Below are 15,593 nucleotides of genomic sequence, written 5' to 3'. Positions count from 1 at the left end.
TCCCACGCAGGGAACGCGCGCCTCCCACTCAGGGAACGCGCGCCTCCCAAGCAGGGAACGCGCGCCTCCCAAGCAGGGAACGCGCGCCTCCCACGCAGGGAACGCGCGCCTCCCACGCTGGGAACGCGCGCCTCCCACGCTGGGAACGCGCGCCTCCCACGCTGGGAACGCGCGCCTCCCACGCTGGGAACGCGCGCCTCCCACGCTGGGAACGCGCGCCTCCCACGCTGGGAACGCGCGCCTCCCAAGCAGGGAACGCGCGCCTCCCAAACAGGGAACGCGCGCCTCCCACGCTGGGAACGCGCGCCTCCCACGCTGGGAACGCGCGCCTCCCACGCTGGGAACGCGCGCCTCCCACGCAGGGAACGCGCGCCTCCCACGCTGGGAACGCGCGCCTCCCACGCAGGGAACGCGCGCCTCCCAAGCAGGGAACGCGCGCCTCCCACGCAGGGAACGCGCGCCTCCCACGCAGGGAACGCGCGCCTCCCACGCTGGGAACGCGCGCCTCCCACGCAGGGAACGCGCGCCTCCCAAGCAGGGAACGCGCGCCTCCCACGCTGGGAACGCGCGCCTCCCACGCTGGGAACGCGCGCCTCCCACGCTGGGAACGCGCGCCTCCCACGCTGGGAACGCGCGCCTCCCACGCTGGGAACGCGCGCCTCCCACGCTGGGAACGCGCGCCTCCCACGCTGGGAACGCGCGCCTCCCACGCTGGGAACGCGCGCCTCCCACGCTGGGAACGCGCGCCTCCCACGCTGGGAACGCGCGCCTCCCACGCTGGGAACGCGCGCCTCCCACGCTGGGAACGCGCGCCTCCCACGCTGGGAACGCGCGCCTCCCACGCTGGGAACGCGCGCCTCCCACGCTGGGAACGCGCGCCTCCCACGCTGGGAACGCGCGCCTCCCACGCTGGGAACGCGCGCCTCCCAAGCAGGGAACGCGCGCCTCCCAAGCAGGGAACGCGCGCCTCCCACGCTGGGAACGCGCGCCTCCCACGCTGGGAACGCGCGCCTCCCAAGCAGGGAACGCGCGCCTCCCAAGCAGGGAACGCGCGCCTCCCAAACTGGGAACGCGCGCCTCCCAAGCAGGGAATGTGCGATTCTGCGATCAGAGAAAGTGCGCCTCCCAAACAGGGAACGCGCGCCTCCCAAACAGGGAACGCGCGCCTCCCAAACAGGGAACGCGCGCCTCCCAAACAGGGAACGCGCGCCTCCCAAACAGGGAACGCGCGCCTCCCAAACAGGGAACGCGCGCCTCCCAAACAGGGAACGCGCGCCTCCCAAACAGGGAACGCGCGCCTCCCAAACAGGGAACGCGCGCCTCCCAAACAGGGAACGCGCGCCTCCCAAACAGGGAACGTGCGCCTCTGCGATCGAAGGAAGTGCAGGCGATGTATAGGACTGAGGATTTAAAAGGATTAGTCACAAAGCCACATTCAGTAATGCAGGGGCGGCCAAAGCCAGTCCTCAAGAGCCACCAACAGGCCACATAATGGTGATATCCCTGCTTCAGCACAGGTGGCTCAATCAGTTGCTCAGTCATTATGACTGAGCCACCTGTGCTGAAGCAGGGATATCCTCAATACGTGGCCTGTTGGTGGCCCTTGAGGACTGCAGTTGGCCGCCCCGGCTTTAATCTCGCCGCGTGGAACAGTTAGCGCACAAACTGACAATCAGTAACTTGAAGCACAAATTCCCCTCTTTCCTTACGGTTTTCTTACTTTACCTGAACCAGCACTGAAGGGGTAAAACGTGCTGCGTTTAAAAAAAGGACATAGAATAATGCGACATTATGTGCGATCCCGGCATTCTGGGCCGGAGAAAAGTACTGGTGCTGCTCACTGAAAATCCATTCAAGTCTGAGACATGGACCCCCAAATCACGGCGACTGACCCCAAATCACGGCGACTGGCCCCCAAATCACGACGACTGGCCCCCAAAACACGGCGACTGGCCCCAAAATCGTGGACAGGTCTGGTTTAACCAATTGCACTTTGATTTTTACCATGGCTAAAAAATCTGAATGCATCACTAAACCCCAAGCCCCTTACTCCCTCCAGCACTAGAGAGGTTAATTCCCGAGCGGAATACAAACGCTTGCCAGGTCAGAGTGACGCTTTATCCCTCGGAGTGTCAGCGTGACTCTTTATCCCTCGGAGTGTCAGCGTGACGCTTTATCCCTCGGAGTGTCAGCGTGACGCTTTATCCCTCGGAGTGTCAGCGTGACGCTTTATCCCTCGGCGTGTCAGCGTGACGCTTTATCCCTCGGAGACGCTTTACAGATTAATCTTTCATTAAAACGGACTTTCCCAGAAGACCTTTAATGAATCCGCAGCGCAGTAACGCCCGGTTATTAGGGACTGGAGCCTCGGTTCTGGAAATAATCCACTTCAGATGCAAGTATTAAAATGCAATAACATGGGCCACCAGAGGGGAACCGAGCCGCACCCCCTCAGGGTCGCAGAAACCCGGCGGGCCGCAGGAATACCGGAAATATATATTTATAAATATATACAGAAGAGGTAATAACTTTATTTCCTACCGCCCGATGGGACTCACAGCGCGTCACAATTACCGTATAGCGCGCAGTACGCAGCACATAGGAATGTTACAGACACGGCCCCTGCCCCGGTGAGCTTACAATCTATGTGCCTGAAGCACAGGGAGAAAAGGAGCCGCTCTTTCATTTACCATCTCCCACACTCAGGGGAGTCAGCGCCTTCACTCACTGAGCCGCTCCTTCAGTTACTGTCTCACTCCGGGGAGTAAGCACCTTTATACTCACTGAGCCGCTCCCTCGTTACCATCTCCCACACTCAGGAGAGTCAGCACCTTCACTCACTGAGCCGCTCCTTCAGTTACTGTCTCACTCCGAGGAGTAAGAACCTTTATACTCACTGAGCCGCTCCCTCGTTACCATCTTCCACACTCAGAGGAGTCAGCGCCTTCACTCACTGAGCCGCTCCCCCAGTTACCATCTCCCACACTCAGGGGAGTCAGCGCCTTCACTCACTGAGCCGCTCCCTCGTTACCATCTCCCACACTCAGGGGAGTCAGCACCTTTACTCACGGAGCCGCTCCCTCAGTTACCATCTCCCACACTCAGGGGAGTCAGTGTCTTTACTCACGGAGACACTCCCTCAGTTACCATCTCCCACACTCAGGGGAGTCAGTGTCTTTACTCACGGAGACGCTCCCTCAGTTACCATCCCCCACACTCCGGGGAGTCAGCGCCTTTACTCACGGAGACGCTCCCTCGTTACCATCGAGCACAACGGTTGTCATGATGAACTCGGATGGGAAACTTAACCAATGCACTGCCAGGCAGTCCGGCAATGCTTTGCATAGCAGTGGAAGGAGTTAAAAGCCGTTGTCAATTCAGCAGCTGCTTTTGAAATGAATTCTCCTCGACACCTTCCCTAAAAATGCTTTAAGACACATTTATTAGCGTTTCACAGAGATGTCCAACACAGCCGCACCAACTTCACCTGGACTTGGCTGCGAGTTCTGTTAAACCCCATATTTAAAAAAAAGCCTATATTGCCAAATCTGCATCTCCAAGAGTTAGAAGGGGAACAGGTTAGAAGGGGGAGAGGTTAGAAGGGGGAGAGGTTAGAAGGGGGAGAGGTTAGAAGGGGGAGAGGTTAGAAGGGGAACAGGTTAGAAGGGGGAGAGGTTAGAAGGGGGAGAGGTTAGAAGGGGAACAGGTTAGAAGGGGGAGAGGTTAGAAGGGGAACAGGTTAGAAGGGGGAGAGGTTAGAAGGGGGAGAGGTTAGAAGGGGGAGAGGTTAGAAGGGGGAGAGGTTAGAAGGGGGAGAGGTTAGAAGGGGGAGAGGTTAGAAGGGGGAGAGGTTAGAAGGGGAACAGGTTAGAAGGGGGAGAGGTTAGAAGGGGGAGAGGTTAGAAGGGGGAGAGGTTAGAAGGGGGAGAGGTTAGAAGGGGGAGAGGTTAGAAGGGGAACAGGTTAGAAGGGGAACAGGTTAGAAGGGTGAGAGGTTAGAAGGGGGAGAGGTTAGAAGGGGGAGAGGTTAGAAGGGGAACAGGTTAGAAGGGTGAGAGGTTAGAAGGGGGAGAGGTTAGAAGGGGGAGAGGTGCACATGCAGAAACAAACATGATTCCACAATTGAACTCAATAAATGGAGGTCCTTGAAATACAAATATCACTAGTTATATATAGACACGCTCCGATACAAGACCCTGCACTCAAAGGATATTCCCAAAAATACGGAAGAAGTGTAGTAAATCAGTACTCAAAAAACAAAACAAAATCCAAAAAATAATGCCAGTGACATCCCACGAACCGCGCTGGCAAGGAACCGAAACGTCACGCCAAAGTGATTGGCGGATTTGACACTGGAAGATAAAGTTGAGACTGATTCTCTGGGGATCATAATTACATATCCCCTTCTGCAAAAGCTTACACAGGTTTACTAAACCCGCGCACGGCTCAGATAATGTCTGCAGCCCAAGGAGACAGGGAGAAGCGCCAGGCGCAGAGCGAGCGGTTATTATGGAAATAGTTCCAGCATCACACACTTTGGGGGGTTTTTATTCTATTTTGCCACGGGTTTATAATCTGCTTTGCTGAAATGAAAGCCTTTGGCAGACGTGTAATGCATGTACAGTATTTCAGATTCCATTTGTTCAGTTCTGGAGTCAAATGCCAAAATAGAAAGAAAAAAACTCAGGGAGAAGATATTAATATACAGTATGTACATATAGCGAACACGTTCGTTCTCATCTCTGCGCTGTGAGTGACCGTTTGCAGTGCAGCCGACTTCACCACCTCAGACTAACTTGGAGTATTAACTTCTAACGCGCTATTCACCAAGAAACTCACGACAAGAACGCGTGTACGAATTTAGGGAGGAGGAGATCACAACCGACACACAGCAAAGGCGGCGCTGTTCGCTGCTCTGTTATCGGTCTTGGGTAAAGAAGCGAGGGAAGATATTGTATGATGCACGTGTAAGAAGTACCTCTCTTGCAAGAGAAGGGATTGGGTCCTGGCCCGCCAATAAAAGGTGATCCGTTCCTGGCCTCTGTGTGGTTACGGAGAAGGGGTTCCTGTAGGGCAGGGGAGCGCAAACTTTTGGCGCTGCGCCCCCCTGCCTGCTCTGCTTTCGCAACCCCCTGAACATTGTTCTGGGGGGGGGGGGGGGGGGGCGCGCACCCAACTTTGCACACCGCTGCCGTAGGGAATACTCTCTGCCTCCGGCAGCTCCCTACAGGATGGGGGCGCTGCACCGATGAAGTATTAGCCTGTCCCGTTGCTACTCCCACTACCATCCGCGGAGACTCAGGCTTCCTGGCAGGTGCGCTAACCAGCACCGGCACACACGGAGCATGCGTGAGGGGGGGGGAGGGTGTTACACACTGTTACTGCTAATGTGTCTGGAAGGCTCCCAGCATACCACTTAGAGTGTAAGCTCTTTGGGACAGAGTCTCCTTTAGCCTCATGTCATTTTCCTGTTCCCCACATTATTTACCTCCTATTATAATGTTGTAAAGCGCTGTGTACATTGTTGGCCCGATATAACTAAATGGATATGATGCCATGTTGTATGTCTGCCCCAATGTTCAGCACAATGCCAGCGAGTTGCCGAAGGTACCGGGGCGACACTCACATGGCGCGTAGAACATGACCAGCCCGTGCTTCTTCTTCTTGAGGGTCTCCCGGAAGTCTTCCCCCAGCAGGTGAATCACGCTGGACGGTTTCTCGTCCCACGCGGGTTCGGGGGGAGGAGGAGCCTCTGGGCTGGGGAGAGAGAACACAAACCCCCGCTCAGTGACGATAGGGCGACTTCCAGCTTAGCACCGTTTACTGAACCTGGCCCCGAGTGTCCTGCTTCTGTGTCCCGGCTGATACCAATCTTACGATGTTCTGTATCTCACCATCATGAAGGGACAAGGGGAGTGTGAAATAAATCATTAATGCAACCGATAATTACCTGGCGCTCACAGCTTGTCATTTCCCATTCTAGGGAACAGAACCCCCCAAAACTCCTTGTACCACTTGCTCTATTCTTACAGATGTTTGCCAGTGTGTATATTATACTGTATATTTATCACACACACACACACACACACACACACACACACACACACACACACACACACACACACACACACACACACACACACACACACACACACACACACACACACACACACACACACACACACAGATTATATATAATCTCAAATAAAAAGATCACTTGTGAGCACATTCATGTCTTAGCAGGTCTGTGAGTGTGCTCACAAGTGATCTTTTTATTGGCTATTTGCTATACGGTGGAGGTTTCTCGTCGCCTTTTTCACCCACCATAACTTAACTAATGTGTAGATTTATTTTTTCGCCACCTTAAACCTACCCAGCCTTAAAATTGCAAAGCCAGTATAACCAGTATAGCCAGTATAACTAGTATAGTATAGCCAGTATAACTAGTATAGTATAGCCAGTATAACCAGCATAACCAGTATAACCAGTGTTACACTGATGAGACCCAAAAGGTCAAAACAGCTGTCTGTGAGTAGGGTTACCGGCTCTGCATCTTAACCCAGGCTGTGCTGAAAGCTGTGCAATGCAGCAAGTATACGCTTATAGGGATTTGAAGCAAAAGGCGGCACTGTGTGCTCATTTGCATGTCATTTCCCAGAATCCCTTGCTGCAGTGGAAGCACTGTGTTAGGCGATTAGGTGATAATGGCTGGAAGGCGGTGTGCAGACCTGTCTAAGGCATGTGAATGTGCTCACAAGTGATCTTTTTATTTGACAGACACCCACACACACACACACACACACACACACACACACACACACACACACACACACACACACACACACACACACACACACACACACACACACACACACACACACACGTCGAATGGATATTGGGCCATATTTACTAAGCAGTGTTCTGCTCCAGGCTCTGGAAGTTACCTTGCGTCCCAATGACTTATGTGGTCTTCCAGCTCTGTGTTTTGTGGCAGAAGACTGTTTAGCAAACATGGCCCAGAATATCTCCATTACACATTAGGATAAGATACAGTGTAACGGCCATGTCCTGTATATGTGCTCGGCTTTCTCCCTGGGGCAGTATATCTGGGGACACCAGGGGACACCAGGAGACAGCCAGCGGTACCAATAGAACAACGCACTTGTGCATCCACTCCACGATCTTCTTCTCCGTGCGCAGGTGCGGCAGCGTGTACTTCTCCTCTCCCTTCTCAAAATACTTCACGGTGGGGAAACCGGAGATGTGGAATCTCTCGGACAGGGCCCTGTGAGCCGTCCCATCCACCGCAGCGAGGACCCCGGCCCCCTGAAAGAGGAAACGCAGGTGAGAGGCTGGAACCGCTTCCCTGTGTACTGCTCCGTAGTGTGTGTACATACACACAATATATATATATATATATATATATATATATATATATATATATATATATATATATATATATATATATATATATATATATATATATATATATATATATATATATATATATATATATATATATATATATATATATATATATATATATGTAAATATTCCTGTATATTCATTTGCATGTCTTAGACAGGTCTGCAACCCTGTCTTTCACCATTATCACCCAGCACCCAGCACTTCCACTGCAGCAAGGGATTCTGGGAAATGACATGCAAATGAGCACACAGTGCCACCTTTTATCTCATGCTCACATTACGTGAGCAACCCTTAGTAACCCTCATGTAATGTGAGCATGAGATAAAAGGTGGCACTGTGTGCTCATTTGCATGTCATTTCCCAGAATCCCTTGCTGCAGTGGAAGTGCTGTGTGCTGGGTGATAATGGTGAAAGACAGGGTTGCAGACCTGTCTAAGACATTCAAATGAATATACAGGAATATTTACAGTTGCTTTATGCTTTACTGTGGAGGGTTTTGGTCACTTTTTTTACCCACCATAACCTTAATAAGTGTGGAGATATATAATTATTCTGTATATGGAGCGTCTCACTGTATATAGCACCTTTACAGCAGCAATAGTTAATATGTGCATATACAGAAATGTTTACAGTTTAACCAAGTGTGTTCTATACCCTTAAGTCCTACAATAAAATGAATACTTTCCACTTATTAATATTATACAGGAAGGAATAATTAACGCGCACAGATACATCACAGGCGCATGTCACACGGGAAGCCGGAAGCATTTATAAAAATAAAACAAAAAAGGATGAAATATCGCTATACGAGATTTTCCAATAAAAGTGCATGTTATTCTGTTTTCACTAAATGTGACAAGTTTAATTAATCCTTATGATAAACACTTTGCATTCTAATAAACAAGACTCTCGGGCTGTTCCTGTTCCACTCAGACAGAATGTACTCCGAGGTTTGGCGAGACATGCGAATTACCAATGAGTTTGTGCTTCGCAAACACTCCTTGAAAATCCTTGGGAGACGGAGAGAATTTTATACAGAATATTTGTTTCCTTTTGCAGGATTTTGGTATAAGCCACATGGGTTCAAATGGTCACAACAGCTCAACCCCCTTATAACGTTGTGCTTGGGGTCCTAAGAATCACCTCGCGCTATAAGTGGATCCCGTTGGAAATAATGCACAATTGTATGCATTGTACAATAAAGTATTTAAGACACCAATAATCGTGCTGTAAAGTACTGACAAATATGAAAATTGGGAGCCACGCTTGCATCGCGCTATAAGCGGATCTGCGTTGTAACAGATCGCGTTATAACGGGGGTTGAGCTTTACCTTTAGAAAAGTTCTCAAAAGCATAAAAATTATTATAAACACCAGCAACTTGGTAGGGGGAGGTGCTAATGGATGTTATGATGATATAACACATTATGGCACCGGTTAACTAAACCGTGATAAACCCCACTGCATCTTGCAACCAATTGAAGGTTTAACATTGCTTAGTAGACATGGTCCTAAGTGCTGGCAGCTAATGCCTCAGAGATTTGACTCCGTCCCATAATATGGTATGTAACCTTTGCTGCCCGGCGCGCCTGCCATTCCTGTAATGTCCTGCATCGAACACGCAACAAGGAAACGCCCGTAATCTCTGCGATTAACAAAGCTCTTCCAGAACACATCGGAACCAGCGCCATGTAATCGTGCACGGGGGTCCAGAACCTCACTTTTGGTCACTTTGTGGCAGTTCTCCCCCGCCGCACAATAAATCCTCGTTATTCACATTCTCCTTATGTTTTGGCAATTCTGGATTCCTCCCGGGGCCCCCCGTTTTCTGTCTATAGGTAATAACATTAAACCGACAGAGTCCGGGGGTTCAGCGGGGAAGAAAAGGATTATTTTTAGTAGAACAGCGTGGCATTAACCCCTTAGAGCAAGGGTGGCCAATTACAGTCCTCGAGGGCCACCAACAGGTCAGGTTTTCAGGATATCCCCGATTCAGCACAGGACGCTCAGGGGCTCAGCTTCAGCACAAGTGATGCAGTTTCGACAGCCTCTGATTGCTGGGATATCCTTAAAACCTGACCTGTTAGTGGAGGGGCGGGGGGCGGATTGAGGACTGGAGTTGGGCACCCCTGGAGGGTTCTCTGGCAGTATTGGGGTTAAATGGCCCAGTTCCCAGTGGTTCCGCTCACATTCCCGGCTCCGTGGAGGGTCTCCGCTGCCTTCTCAAAATCAGGTTTCATCTTCTTACAGTGTCCGCACCCTGCGCACAACAAAACAGCATTCAGATATTTATATTATATACGCGTATGTCTGCTTATAATGAATATATCACAATTAGGGCAGATCAGGGGGTCTCTTCCTGTAACTGGAGGTGGGCCGCTCGGTTTAACCCCTGCATTGCTGTACACTGGGCAGAAAAGGGTGCCTGGGCACTGTCCCTTTGCATTGTGCTACAGACCTCTCTGGCAGTGAAAGGGTTAAAAACAAGTCCGGGCTACGCATTTCCAACACGGCAGCCGCCATCACAATGCGCAGTTCCCCAGATGCAGGCCTCAGAGCTGAAGTAGATATTTCGGCGGCCATGTTTAAGAGGCCCAGAACATATTACTGTGCAGCAAAATCGCATGTTACTGGGGAACTTGTGTGATGATTGTACAAAGACAAGTTAACCCGAGGCCCGCAATGCACTGCGAAGCCACAGGGGTCTGTTACACGTTATACACCCGTCACGAATGAGGAGAGGGGGAAATGTCAATGAAATGCCGCAGGCCAAGTGTTTAACGTGACAGGACTGAGCTCTTGTGACAGTCACATGTACATCTCCCGATTCCTGGCGTGACGGTGCCAGAATGTGTCACTTCATCTTACAGAGAAATAACTCCCTATCCGAAAGGCGTCTTCCATTATTCTTCTGCAGAACCAACATATCATCAACGAGAACAGACCGAGGATTACAAAAACGTCCCGTATACATCGGACTATACACACCATATAGCACCTTCCTGGTTCAGCAATGAGAATAACAGAAGGGCAATAAATTCTGCAGTGCAGCCACCTCGGGGGTGCAATGCTAGCAGCATATTTGTGATTTGTACAACAGCCTCCAGCAGGGAGCAAGAAGAGAATCAGGATGATTATTACTGCTCAGCTACAGCAGGGGGGAGACATGCCATGTTGATTTAGTGCGATGCGTGCTCCCCTCTGCCTTTTAACCCACAGTCAAGGCCAGCAGGTGAATGAATGGCTCCAATAATCTGAGTTAGGTCCCCAGTCTGTACACTGAAGCTGCCGTCACACCGGACGCTTTCACTGCAGCGTGTTCATTATCACCAATGAAATGCGGCTTTAAATCAATGAAACAAACAGCGTGTCTGTTTTATAACCCGCTCTGCCCCGAGAGCCATCTCTCATCCCTTCACACGGCCGCTGCTGCTGCATCTCCCTGACCGGCGAGTGCATAAAACGCAGCCGCCTCCCCATCACAGTTATGGAGTGTCTCTCAGAGTTACTAACAGCATTGCAATGCCCGACGCTGGCGGCTACATGTCCAACGAAGGGCCAGGGAAAGCCGGCTCAGGGGGCACATGGCCTGGTGTTAAGGTCGGATTTAGTATTAGGTCGAGTCCGCACTCCCATTACAAATAGATTGCTCTCCAGTAAAATACAGAAGTGACCCGCAGGAAGGCAGATAATAATGTAAGGGCACAGGGCTGAACATACTCAGCATAGATCTATATCAGGTGGGGGCAACTACAGTCCTCAAGGGCCACTAACAGGTCAGGTTTTCATGATATTCCTGCTTCAGCACAGGTGGCTCAATCTGTGCTGAAGCAGAGACAGATTGAACCACCAGTTTTGAAGCAGGAATATCCTGAAAACCTGACCTGTTGTTGGCCTTTGAGGACTGGAGCTGGCCGCCCTGATCTATATCCTGTGATTTTAAAGGGCTAATCGCAGACTTCCAGGTCACCCTCTTATTACACAAATTCCTGCACGTTCGGCGTGCAATATTTTTAAAGAGACTCATTTTCGGGCCCAGAGGGAACGTTTTTGTATCGCTTCCTCCCAAGGTCCGAACAAGAAGAAGATGCATTGTTCCTGTAGGATTAAGGTTCAATTAGGGAATATACTGCATTACTATTATCGATACCCAATATATTCCGTCAAACCTCTTCTGCGTGTTAATATAAAGGGCGCATCACGCAGAATGTATTTGGATGTTACACTGTAGCGGGTTTTGTAATAACTATTTGAAGTATGTAAAAATAAATAAAAGCAAAAATAAAAGTTCGATAGCTGCTTGCAAAGTAAAACATGTGGGTATTATATAGGACAGGGGGGCTCAACGCCAGACCTCAACCCCCCCCTCCCCCCCAACAGTTCAGGTTTTCAAGATTTCCCAGCTTCAGCACAGGTGGCTCAATCAGTCCCTGCTTCAGCACAGGTGGCTCAATCAGAGGCTCACCTGTACTGAAGCTAGGATATCCGTAAACCTGACCTGTTAGGGAGACTTGAGCCCCCCTGATAAAGAACATAAATCTCATGAAAGTTTTGGGGCCATGATGGAAAGAGCGAGGACTTACACGGTGCGTGAAACATAACGAGCACAGAGGGGTGATCCGCAAGGAACTGCTCAAAGTCTCCTTCCGTCAGGTGATGGACAGCGCTGTCCTGCTCGGCCCACGGGAGCTCGGGGGCTTCTGGTTTGGGAGGCTGGGGGCTGCAAACGCAAGAGGAAGTTGAAGATTGGCAAAGTCCCTAATCCCCTCACAGCAAAGCACATCGCGCTCTTCCCTCAGCCTGGGCAGGCTTCTCGTGCACTCACCTGTAGGGTTCGTCAGGGGAAGGTGGGAGAGGGGACTCGGGCGGAACAAGCTCTCGCTGATCACACCCAAGGGAGCAGCCAGAGGAAATCAACCCCCACCCCCTAAATACTGTTGGGTGTCAGGTTGGGTACACCGGTTTCAATCACCCAGGTGAGAGCCCTGACACGTCTCGGAAATTAGTTCACTTTGGTCCGAGGTTGAGACGGGGAATCCGCCCTATCCCGTTTCCTGGATTTTCTCGCATTTTCACCCCAAAATCCGTTCTGCAGGGTAAAGTCCGCCAACGGATTTGGTCGGTTATAATCCACGCGGATTCATCAAAAACCGCCATTGGCTACGTGTGGACGGGTTTGTAGAATCCAACCCACGGATTCAGCAATCAGTCGGCGAATTCTTAAAAATCCGCGGGTTGGATTCCACTCGAAATCGCCCTTTTTGGAGATTGATCCGCGGACCAAAGGAACCGGCCGATTCGCCGCGGATCCAAACCCGGCAAAAAGATTTCGCCTATCTCTAGTCCTAGGAGGAACTGCCCCCGTCGCAGGCGCCGATCGCGGCATCTGCCGTAGGAAGCCACATTCTTCTATCCCGCTCAGACACAGATTTATACGGAGCAGAAACTAACTAAAACTAGTGTAACCCAACACACTAAAACTAGTGTAACCCAACACACTAAAACTAGTGTAACCCAACACACTAAAACTAGTGTAACTCAACACACTAAAACTAGTGTAACCCAACACACTAAAACTAGTGTAAGCCAACACACTAAAACTAGTGTAACCCAACACACTAAAACTAGTGTAACCCAACACACTAAAACTAGTGTAACCCAACACACTAAAACTAGTGTAACCCAACACACTAAAACTAGTGTAACCCAACACACTAAAACTAGTGTAACCCAACACACTAAAACTAGTGTAACCCAACACACTAAAACTAGTGTAACCCAACACACTAAAACTAGTGTAACCCAACACACTAAAACTGGTGTAACCCAACACACTAAAACTGGTGTAACCCAACACACTAAAATTGGTGTAACCCAACACACTAAAACTAGTGTAAACCAACACACTAAAAATAGTGTAACCCAACACACTAAAACTAGTGTAACCCAACACACGGAATCGATCCAGAACTCGAACAGAAATATCATTCTGGGAAAAGTGGATTCTTTTCCGTTTCACTGGACAACCCTTGGAATGAAGGCCGAGCACTTTTTACGGATGTATTTGTGATTCTGTAAACTTTTAATATTTTGGTTTTGCTGGAACTTGAACAAACAATATTTTAAAAAAAGATAATAATAAAAAAAATAAAAAATTCACAGTACTTTTGGTTTTAAATGTGGGCAAACCGAGTTTTCCATGTTTTTTCTTCCATCCCAAAAATTCAACCTAAATAAATAATAAATAAAAAAACACACGATTCTGAAGATGTTTCTTTTCGGATTTTGACCCAAACTTCACTCCGATTGCAAAGTACGGCTGAAGTTTGGGCGCCCTGAACCTGCCCGTCCTTATTTAAAACTATTTTTTACCTGGAGGCCTCTGGGAAAACACGATTCTGAACGTATATAAAGTTACATCACGGTTCCACTTTCCGGCCGCGTATTCTCTCTCCGGCGGTTTGTGCCTTTATTTCTTTTAAAATATGGTTATCTCGGCAACGGCTTTTTATTGTTACTCTATATTAGAGTGAAGTGTACGGTTACGTTTATTACATTTAATGAAAGCCAGAAATTCCAAAAACGTATTCCAAGCTTTCCAGAACTCAGCCGCGATCAGCGAATCCCGGGAGCGTTTGCTGCATTTCTTCCCCCACATCTGAGCCCTCCACAGAAGCCAAGTATGTGGCTTGTATATGTTGGTCAAATCTACTACACGCTTTGATGCATGTGTTATATGTCTGAGCGCTTTCACTCCAAGGTGAGGGCTGTGCCTGATCTGCTGTACTCCCCTGCAGGCGAAGGGTTAAGGGTGTGCGCACTCACTTTTTCAGCCACTCCGCTATGTCCTGCGCTGAAGCGCCGTAGTTCTCGTAGTTAAACATAAACTTTCCATTCCTAGAAAGAAAAAAAACCCACAAAATCACAATCCTATAAAACTTGCAGAGGGGACGGGAAAGCCACGGAGCCACGGGGGTCAAGTATCGCTGGTAGCGGAAGAGTTAATGCTGAACACACCCCAATAATGTCCCTGTGGAGGATGCAGGAGGCCACAGACACGGACACCCAGAAACAGACATGTACGTGCGCGAAGACATGCAGAAATGCGCACACACACAAACACACACAAACACACACAAACACACACACACACACACAAACACACACACACACACACGCCAGCGCAGAAACACATCCACGTACAAACACGTACAAACGCACGCAAACACGCCAGCGCAGAAACACATCCACGTACAAACACGTACAAACACGTACAAACGCACGCAGACACGCCAGCGCAGAAACACATCCACGTACAAACACGTACAAACACGTACAAACACGTACAAACGCACGCAGACACGCCAGCGCAGAAACACATCCACGTACAAACACGTACAAACGCACGCAGACACGCCAGCGCAGAAACACATCCACGTACAAACACGTACAAACGCACGCAGACACGCCAGCGCAGAAACACATCCACGTACAAACGCACGCAAACACGCCAGCGCAGAAACACATCCACGTACAAACACGTACAAACGCACGCAGACACGCCAGCGCAGAAACACATCCACGTACAAACACGTACAAACGCACGCAGACACGCCAGCGCAGAAACACATCCACGTACAAACACGTACAAACGCACGCAGACACGCCAGCGCAGAAACACATCCACGTACAAACACGTACAAACGCACGCAGACACACCAGCGCAGAAACACATCCACGTACAAACACGTAGAAATGCACGCAGACACGCCAGCGCAGAAACACATCCACGTACAAACACGTACAAACGCACGCAGACACGCCAGCGCAGAAACACATCCACGTACAAACACGTACAAACGCACGCAGACACGCCAGCGCAGAAACACATCCACGTACAAACACGTACAAACGCACGCAGACACGCCAGCGCAGAAACACATCCACGTACAAACACGTAGAAATGCACGCAGACACGCCAGCGCAGAAACACATCCACGTACAAACGCACGCAGACACGCCAGCGCAGAAACACATCCACGTACAAACACGTACAAACGCACGCAGACACGCCAGCGCAGAAACACATCCACGTACAAACACGTACAAACGCACGCAGACACGCCAGCGCAGAAACACATCCACGTACAAACACGTACAAACGCA

General features: G+C 50.1%; 1 protein-coding gene across 1 annotated transcript in view; it reads right to left on the bottom strand.

Moving 5' to 3' along the window:
• The window catches only part of PDIA5 (protein disulfide isomerase family A member 5), a 64,788-nt gene that overhangs the window by 12,358 nt on the left and 36,837 nt on the right, over window positions 1–15,593 (bottom strand). The window contains exons 10-14 of the mRNA XM_075609882.1: window positions 14,253–14,324; window positions 12,011–12,147; window positions 9,617–9,687; window positions 7,163–7,326; window positions 5,627–5,757 (exon numbers count right to left, since the gene is read on the bottom strand). Of these exons, the coding sequence (XP_075465997.1) occupies window positions 5,627–5,757; window positions 7,163–7,326; window positions 9,617–9,687; window positions 12,011–12,147; window positions 14,253–14,324 (575 nt within the window). The remainder of the gene's footprint in view (window positions 1–5,626; window positions 5,758–7,162; window positions 7,327–9,616; window positions 9,688–12,010; window positions 12,148–14,252; window positions 14,325–15,593) is intronic.

Source organism: Ascaphus truei, chromosome 7 (genome assembly GCF_040206685.1).
Source record: "Ascaphus truei isolate aAscTru1 chromosome 7, aAscTru1.hap1, whole genome shotgun sequence".
Lineage (NCBI taxonomy): Eukaryota > Metazoa > Chordata > Amphibia > Anura > Ascaphidae > Ascaphus > Ascaphus truei.
The sequence above is the reverse complement of the archived record's forward strand: the minus strand, read 5'-3'. Positions and strand labels throughout refer to the sequence as shown.